We start from the raw sequence: 8,769 nt of genomic DNA on the forward strand, positions 1-8,769 counted from the left end.
GGTTTCGTCTGTTTTCTACGTCGGTCCCCGGTCAAACAGCTGATGAGCCTCCAGCTCCTGTGAGGCGTCGACCTGCTCCCAGCTCAAGGTTCTCCTCCTTCTTCTTCTTCTTTGGTGTTTTCCAATATGTTGGTAGATTTAGTCTGTTTCCATCTCAGTCTAACGTCGTCCGGATGTTTGATATTTAACACATTTAAGTTTTGGCCTGATCTGCACATCTACAAGTCAATCAGAGGGTCATCATTTGTTTCTTTGTTTGTCACAGTGACAGCGACAGCGAGATGGAAATGAGGCTGAAGGAGGCGGCGGTGTCCATCAAAGATCTCCTCCCTTCCTCGACGTTCTCAGAGGAGCTTCACTGCTCGGAAAACACAAAGAAGAAGAAGAAGAAAGAGGAAGAGGAGAGCCACGTTGTTCCAAAGAATAAGAAAGATGTGGAGGAGGAAGAGAGTAACGTTAAGAAGAAGAAGAAGAAGAAGAGGAAAGAGAACGGAGACGACTGTGCGGCTTCTCCTCAAAGAAACGGCGAACAGGAAGTGAAACGGAAAAAGAAAAAGAAGCGAGAAGGAAGCGCAGAAGAAAAAACTTTTTTGTGACCTCTCTCTCTTGAAATGACCGGACGCTCATGTGTTTTCCAAAAAGTATATTTGCAGCAGATACAAGATGAACAAAGCAGGTAACATTCGTTCAAACTTCATGTACAATTTCTGAATATTTCTAAAGTTTTTAATAAAAAAAAGATTTTCTTGTTGATTTTTCAGTTGATTGTATCAAAAGTGAATCTTCTTCTTCTCCGACGTGGATTCTCGTTCGTGTTAGAGTCTTTTCAAACGCCTGGACGAGTTCGCTGTCGATCCAGATCGCGGTCCGATGATGTTTCACTGAGCCGTAGACACCATCTGTGTAGGGATGTAGCTGATGTCTGTCGGTGACGGCGACAGGAGGTGAGACTGGTGACTGTCTGTGGACTGAGAGGCTGGATACAGCTCGAGGCTCTCGGAAGATGCTGAGGCAGAAAACAGACGTTTGGACTTTATTTACTTTGCAACAAGCAATCTGATTGGTCAACTAGACATTTAGAACGTGCTCAAATAGCGTCTCGTTAAGACAGGTGTGTACCTCGTTAATACAGGTACAGGTTGTTTTTAAAGACTAAAGGTCGACTAATCTGGTCTGAAGCTGAATGTTTCATTAGATAAAAACATGTTGTGTACCTGGCACAGGTGTGTGAGGCTGCAGGTGTAGAGAGTCTTCTTGTAAAGGCGAGTCCGTCTGTTCCTCAGGATCTGCTGTTAAAATCTACCCAGAGAAAGATCACAGTGTTTACCTCATTATTATTCATGTCTTAACAAATGAGTTGACCCATGATGAGACCATGTTACCTGTCTGACGGCGGCGAGGCTGGTCAGCGTCCCCAGGCTGCTGCTGTCCGCGATGACCATGGCCTGAGACAGCAGGCTGGACGAATGGTACTGAGGCGAGTCGGACTTGTACACTGAAACGAGAACCAGGTGAATTAATCTTTACTCGACGTGTTGAACTCATGTTGTTGTTGTTGTCTTACTGTGGCATGGCAGCTGCGCCATGGTTGCCATGAAGGGACTGGCGCCCATGTGACTGTGGAGCTGCTGGGATATCGGCTGCTGGGACGAGGCATGAAGCTGCTGCTGGAACGAGATTGGCTGGAGAGTGGTGAATCCGCCCCCAACGTTGTTGATGACGGGCACGGTCTGAGGCTGCGTGGAGGCTAGACCTGTGGACCAAAGACATTTAGGTCCTGAAAGGGTTCGATTGACTTAACAGTGAACGAACAAGTCCAACAAAAAAGCCTCTCGGACCAATCTTATCAAACATTCCCATGTTCCTATGTTTCCTAACCCTAGCACTTAGGGTTAGGGTACCACAGGTACCTCGCATAAATCTCATTGGTATCTTTTTTACTGTTCAACATATTGACCAATGAACTTCAGAAGGGACGTGGCTCAGCACAAAACCAGACCAAAGTCTACAACCTTTGGGCCAGTCATCACAAAACTGGCAGGATGTGTCCACCCAAGCACCAGAAACAAAGTTTCTTTCAAATCAAGTACTCGGCGGTGCTACAAATGCAAAAAAACAAGAGGTAGTGTTACCAATGAGAAGCGAGGACTCCCCCAGGCTCATGACGCTGGGCAGTGAGGCCATGATGAGGCTCTGTGAGGATGCAGGGGAGGCGGACAGGCTGTGCAGCGAGGTCAGAGTGCTTACTGGGGGCAGTGGTCCACCGCTGGACACCTGAAACCAGAGGACAACAAGGTTATATAATGGCAGTAGTGCACACAGGTACAATAAGGACAGACCAGGACTCCTCTCACCTGCTTGAGGTTGTGTGTCTCGAGGAGTGTGTGGCTGGGCTCCAGTTGGATAGGACTGACCACAAGACGTCCAACTCTTTCTCCTCCGTTACCTCTGGCTGAGCTCACGGTGTCGCACAGGATCTGCTGGCTGTATTTCACCCCTGAAAAGACACATCAGACTCTGCATGAGGTTACTGAAATATGAGAATCTGTACCAGAACCAGTACAGTCATGTCCACAAATAGAGAAGAAAGTCTAAAGATCAGGCTTTTGTCCAGCTTCTGATTTCACTTTCTTCAAGCTCATTTGAAGACTCTTTGGGTATTACCGTGTTCAGGACTTGCTGGGAGGTTGCCGTGAGAGGAGGAGGCAGATTGGTTGTTGTAAGGTGTGTCGAGAGCCAGTTTGTGACGGAAGGCCTCCTCTTTGCGGCGGTTGGCGAACCAGTTGTACACTCGGACCTCGGTTACCAGGTTGGATCCCAGGCCAGCAAGCTGGGAGGGAGATACCCCCCTCTGGAGACACTCCGCCCTAAGGGAGGTAGAACATACAATATTTTGCTTTACATTATGAAGGTGGTGTGCCTCGTGGAAGCTTATGTATGTTCCTGGGGTCCAGTGTTACCTGAGATCTACATTCCCAGGGTATTATGTTCCCTAACCGCCAAACTTTAATCCACAAGACCCTGGGAACTTAAGAACCATACGTTTCAGGGTTAAGGTTTAGGTGCTGGGGAACATAAGGAACTTGGGTTCTAGGTTGCTGGGGTGGAAAATTCTCTGACCCTCTAAATCCTAAACCTAGAGCTTAGGTACCCTTGGACCCTTGGAACTTAGGAATCACCCCTGGTTGATTGGTCACCTTTGTCACTATTAAACCAAAGGACATTAGAGATCTGGTTCTGTAAACCTTTGTGAGTTTGACCAGTCAGGTGCAGGTAGAAAACAGGCCCAGGATTTGGGTCAGGTTGGTTTTGTTGGGTTAATCTGACACACCATCACTACGTCTCACCTGTTGCACTCCTCCACTAATCCCTCTCTCTCCTCTTTGCTGGGGTTTTTCTGTCGTTCGTAGGCATGGAAAAGGATCTGCAGGGACGCCGGGCCCCATTTGAACCTGTTCCTCCGTCCCTTCCTGTTGTCCTCACCTGGCTCCTCCCCAGATGACAGGCCATGCTTGGCGTTGGTAAACTCTGAAAGAGGATGGTAATAGTCTCACAGTGGTGGAGAGCTGGTATTTGATATTTAAAAGCAGAAATTAAGGTTTTACAGCCCGACGGCTGCTCGTGTACTCACGCTGGCTGATCTCGCATTGCTTCTTGACGTACCAGGTGTACAGAGCGGCTCTCTTCTGGTTCTTCATGGGCGTGCCTTTGTTCAGGTGCTGGGAGAGGTGGGACTGGTTGAGTCCCGTGGACTCTACCACCTCTCTCTGAGGGAGGTTGTGTTGCTGCATGTAGCTTTTCACCATTTTTGCAACGTGCCAGGGGTCGCCACTGTTGGACAATGATAGCCATATAGTCACTGAGCTGATGCTTTTATTCAAAGCGACTTTCAAGCAGGGAAACAATCAAGTTTCAAGTGACAGATCTAGAAGGGGAGGAGGTCCTCTCTGAAGAGCTGGAGGTCTTCAGGAGGTCTGTGAAGGTAGAGAGGGACGCCCCTGATCTGTAGGAACTGGTAGGACGTTCCACCAACGGGGAACAACAGACAGAAAAGTCTGGATTGTCCAAACTCGTTCATTGGAGGAGGTAACTGTAAGGTTTTTGTTAGGACTAAGGTGGGTGCAGAACCGGAGACTACTTTGTAGGCAAGATGCTCGCTGAGCAGTGGGGTAACGTGACCTTTTGGGTTGGTTGTAGACCAGGCACGCTGCCGTGTTCTGGATCATCTGAAGGGGTTTCACTGTGCAGGCTGGGAGGCCCGTCAAGAGGACGGTACAGATGACCACAGACTGTATCAGGAGCTGGGTAGCATGTTGAGTCAGGTAACTGAGGTAATGTGATCAGAGAAGGTTAGCTGGTCATCAACCATGACTCTTAAATTTCTTGCTACCCCAGAAATAAGGGGTCAGTTTTGGGGTTGATGTCGAGGTGTATCGTCAGTTTGGTTTGGCAGAGCAGCAGTTAAGATTTTGGGATGTTCAGCTGGACGTCCAAAATTTCTAAAGCTCTTTGCAGGCTCAGTTTGCCACATTAGATATAAAGCGTGGCCACTCAGGGGGAAGTAAAGAGAGGCTTATTGACAGAGAGAGATAAGAGAACGCACACAGGGGGCAAAGTCCAAACCTTTGAGATCACGGGAGGGGAAACATGTAAAAGGGTTTATGAAGCCTAATTTAACAGTTTCTAACTGTCCATTCAGGAGCAGATAAAACACAAGTACGTCTGATAAAACATGCCTGGCGTCGTCCGAAGAAAAATCAGAAAACAAGCCTGTGGAAAAATCACTCCTGCGTTATGTAAACACTGCCTCACATGACCAGCCCGGCTCCATTAATCTTCACCTATGCATGCAGCTTATTTATTAAGAAATGGCCACAGAGAATAATGATGGAGGGGTGGGTAATTAGTAACTAGCAAAAAGGAGGAACCCTCTTTAAATTCGCCTCAGAAGCCAGAAGCAGGAGAAGGAGGTAGGACGGCTCAGATCGGGTCCGGCTGGAAACTGTCGCAGATTTAAGTGATTTTTTTTTTCTGGAGGTTTCTACTCACTGCAGGAGCTGGTCGACCTCGGCCCTCAGTTTGGACGCCTCCTCTGGGGAAAGCTTCTCCAGCTCCCTGAAGATCGGCGGTGGGAAATCCATTTCGCCTTCCTCGGAGCTCTCTCCGTCACCCTTCACCTCCGCCTTGTCGCTCGCCCTGTCTCGCTCCAGTTCCCCAACCGCTTGGACCAAGACGTCCCGGGACAGTCCGGACCCAAGCAGGGCCCAGATGAGCTGCTCCTGGAGGGCGGTTAGACGGCTCCTCGGCCTCGCCTTGGCTGCCTCTATCCTCTCCTCCATGATTTTTATCACTCTGATGCCTTTAACCTCGCTGCTGCTGCCGCCTCCACCACCGCCTCGCGAGCAAACACAAGTCAAATGACAGCCGTGCAGGCGGCGGCGGGCCTCATTATATTTGCAGTCCCTCTTCAGCTTTCATTTTCCCAGTCGAGTTTCCTCCTGATGTGTCCTGAGCCGCCTGGTTCAGCTCTCCACCTGCTGTTTTGCTTTTCAAAGGTCAATTTTCTTTTTTTTCTCTTTTTTGAACCCCCCCTTCCTCCTTACATGTGAACTTTGTCCTCACTCCCTCAGCTCAACGCCGGCCAAAGTTCATTTCAAAAACAATAAATAAAAGTGAGCGGACGTTACGGAGGCGGCAGATCGCCTCTCAGAGACGAGGACGAGGAAACAAAACACACGAGATGAAACGCAGACGCTCGTCTGTCAGTTTTTATCTGAATATTTTAAAACTTTAAAGTGGAAAGTGTCAAAATAAAAGCACAGACATGTTCAATGTGTCCAACACGCCTGTAGAGAGCGCTGCTGCGTCACGTCTGAACGTCTCGGGTCGAAAGTCTCCTCGTGACTGAACAGTCTGTGTCCATCAGATGTTTTTATGTTTTAATGAATTAATTTAATATGTAAATATAAACTGTAAAATGTGTTCAAAGTATTAAAGCAGACTCATGTTTTAATGTATTTTCATGTATCAGACTGAAACTGAAGATTATTTTAAAGTACTTAAATACTTGAGTAAATGTACTCACATTGCACCACTGGTGTGTATTTGTGTGATTAAAATAGTGAAAGAAGTCGCTACAATAATGTAAAAATACTAAACTAAGTATTACTATAGTGTACTAAAGTATTAAAGGTAACTGGTAAACTTTGATAATAATCTGTGACACAGATCTAATTTGAACTTTCAGGTGAAAATCTTTGGTCTCAAATACCTGAAAACAAACCGAGAGTCAGCTGAGTGAAACTGTTGGAGTTGTTGAGGTGGAGCTCGTGTTTTCACGTGACGTTCATATTTTCTTCTCACCTGTTGATATTCTAACATCTTTTCTTTTCTTTTCTGTCTTTAAAAAAACACGTTAAAGTTACAGAGAACGACGTTTAAAGCTCGTTCCTGGCTTCATTCTGTCCTCAGGTCGCGTTAAACTAAAAAGTTTTCCGACTCTTTCGTCCGTTTAAACTCATTTATTTGAGTCCTGTGTGTGTTCCTCTGGTGTAAAGTAAAGAGGGCAAAGTGAATGGGAGAAAACCTTTGAGAGTTAATGTCGTCCTTTATCTTTTCTCTCTCTTTCAGTGTAAAAACGCTCACTTTCTCTGCTGGATCACCTTATACCATTCTCAGGTTCGGCCTATCAGCACCTTTTTTGTGTGGAGCTCTTGTTACCCCACCCCACCCTTGGGAAGATGGCATTATACTGTATTTGGAAGGGTAACAGAGCTCCCTCTATCTCCCTGAGACATGCCACTGACCTGTAATTAAGTCCCATTGTACTATTCAGAGAAAACTCCTCACCAAATCGGACAGAGGGCGGTGTGTGTGCGCCGATTTCCAGCAGCTCAGATACCGCCGTGACTAATGCTCCGGCACACAGGCCCGGTTTATCAAACTGGACCACATGCAGCACACATTAGAGCTCCCGGTTTCCCTCTCCAGAGGACTCAAAGCTATGTTGATTGGTAATGAGATACAATCCACACTGTCCATCTCTCATTAGTGAGCCATTGCTGGCTGCTTCCCTCTCTCTGTGTCCACCCACCCCCACAAACCGCCGCCGCCGCCTCCACCGTCCCGACCATTCAACCCCATTGATCATGCATGCAGAAATTTAACACACCCCTTAATTCCTGTCCAAATACCCCCTGCCCCACGTCCAGAGCTTCATCTGCTCGTCTGGAGAGGACAGAGGCCTGTGAACACCCTCACATCCACCCGGGTTCCACGATATACAAGGCGGAGAAGAAAACGCGAATAAATAAGAAATAAAAGTGAAGATAATCTACAAAAAGAGCAAGTCAGTCAAATGCAGTTAGCTGAAAAACTACCAGAAACTGCAGTTCCTGTCCTCGTCCACTCGAGGCCGGCTCCAGGAGTGAGTCAGCTTCACATAGTTACCTGGTTAGTTAGTTAGCAAGTTAAAAACAAACCAAAGTTAAACTACAAGTAGACCAATGATCATGTTTGGCTCATTAACTGGTGGATGTTGGTCGGCTAAGCTTAGTTTAGATTTGAAAGGACGTCGTGAATCTGAAATCTGTGCAGACGTCACGGTGAGACGACCCGCGGACTCCGTCAAAGCCTCATTGTGTTCGAGTCGATCGGCCTTCAGGTCGGTTAGCGGGTCACATGTTGAGTCAGTGTTGAGAAGATTAACTGGAGCCGGCTTTGGTGCTAATTAAATACTTAAAGGTCCAGTGCAGTGAATGCACAGACGTCCTGATAGATCGGGAGCCGGTCAGTCTTTTTAGTTTTTTTATGATTTGAATGTGACGACTGTGATGATGATGTTTCACCTGTTTGAACATTCACAGGTGAATTCTTCAATCTGTGGATTCAGTGAATCAGGACGGAAATCAGGTCAAGTTAGTCAGAATGTCACAGGAAGTAAGGAGAGTCTGCCTTCACAATAAAAGCGTATGTGTAGTTTAATGTCAGAATCGGTTAATAAATTATTAATAATCAGATTTTGTGACTGTATAACCCTTCCTCTGTATAAAAAACTTCTTTCTGTCACATACTGTGCTTGGAAAAGTTTTTCATGTCTCGGATGATTAAATTAAACAGAACGGTAACATGCTGTAACATTTACTGTAACATGAATAATATGGAGTTGTTGGTGTTTGTTTGTTTTTATTTTTTAAGATCAGATGCTGAAGCTGATCATAGAAGGAAAATTAAACAAAGTGAATTTTTCTCTGATGTGATAAAAATGAACAGCGTCGACCAATTCTGGAAATAAAGAATAAAATAAACATCAGTGCATATCAGGTCTGTGTTAGTCCTTTAACTTGTATAATCATTGATAATAGTAGATTGTACAGGACACATTCACACACTGATGACCAGCTCTACTCCACAGCCGCCCTTAATGAACACACACCTGTAATCACTTTTATCTACCTGCTGTAATATCTCAACATATTCATGTTTATTATCATATATAACCCTGTTCAGATGCATCTTCTGGTTAGATGATAAACTCTAAAAACACTTTAAAAAGTGTAATAAAATCTAAACTCAGGCAGATAAAAGTCTCTTCCAGCAGTGTCAGGGTTATTAATTAATAATAATTTTATAATATTTATATTTGCATGATTAAAAATGAAGTTTAAAATAATTTTATGCAAATTAATTAGAAATATTTCAGAATAAAACATATTTTATAGTGTAACTTTACACAAACATCAGTAATCAGATTACATCATACGTTATGGG

The 8,769-nt window shown here is 45.5% G+C and overlaps 1 protein-coding gene across 1 annotated transcript; it reads right to left on the reverse strand.

The window, feature by feature from the left end:
* Positions 1 to 761: 761 nt before the first annotated feature.
* Positions 762 to 5,884, reverse strand: hnf1a (HNF1 homeobox a). The gene is made up of 10 exons (XM_010754286.3): positions 5,050 to 5,884; positions 3,632 to 3,831; positions 3,348 to 3,528; positions 2,665 to 2,867; positions 2,355 to 2,497; positions 2,133 to 2,274; positions 1,565 to 1,753; positions 1,383 to 1,495; positions 1,215 to 1,299; positions 762 to 1,006 (listed from the first exon to the last, which is right to left on the reverse strand). Exons 1-10 carry the CDS (start codon positions 5,337 to 5,339, stop codon positions 879 to 881), a joined length of 1,674 nt encoding a protein of 557 aa, XP_010752588.1. The 5' UTR covers positions 5,340 to 5,884; the 3' UTR covers positions 762 to 878.
* Between the last annotated feature and the right edge of the window lie 2,885 nt (positions 5,885 to 8,769).

This window comes from Larimichthys crocea, chromosome III (genome assembly GCF_000972845.2).
Source record: "Larimichthys crocea isolate SSNF chromosome III, L_crocea_2.0, whole genome shotgun sequence".
In the NCBI taxonomy this organism is placed as follows: Eukaryota; Metazoa; Chordata; class Actinopteri; family Sciaenidae; genus Larimichthys; species Larimichthys crocea.

Coding starts and splice junctions, on each gene's coding strand:
- hnf1a (XM_010754286.3), bottom strand. CDS start 5,339: ATGGAGGAGAGGATAGAGGCAGCCAAGGCGAGGCCGAGGAGCCGTCTA. Junction 2,275..2,354: donor AGACACACAACCTCAAGCAG/GTGAGAGGAGTC, acceptor CTCTGGTTTCAG/GTGTCCAGCGGTGGACCACT. Junction 1,007..1,214: donor GCCTCACACACCTGTGCCAG/GTACACAACATG, acceptor TTTCTGCCTCAG/CATCTTCCGAGAGCCTCGAG.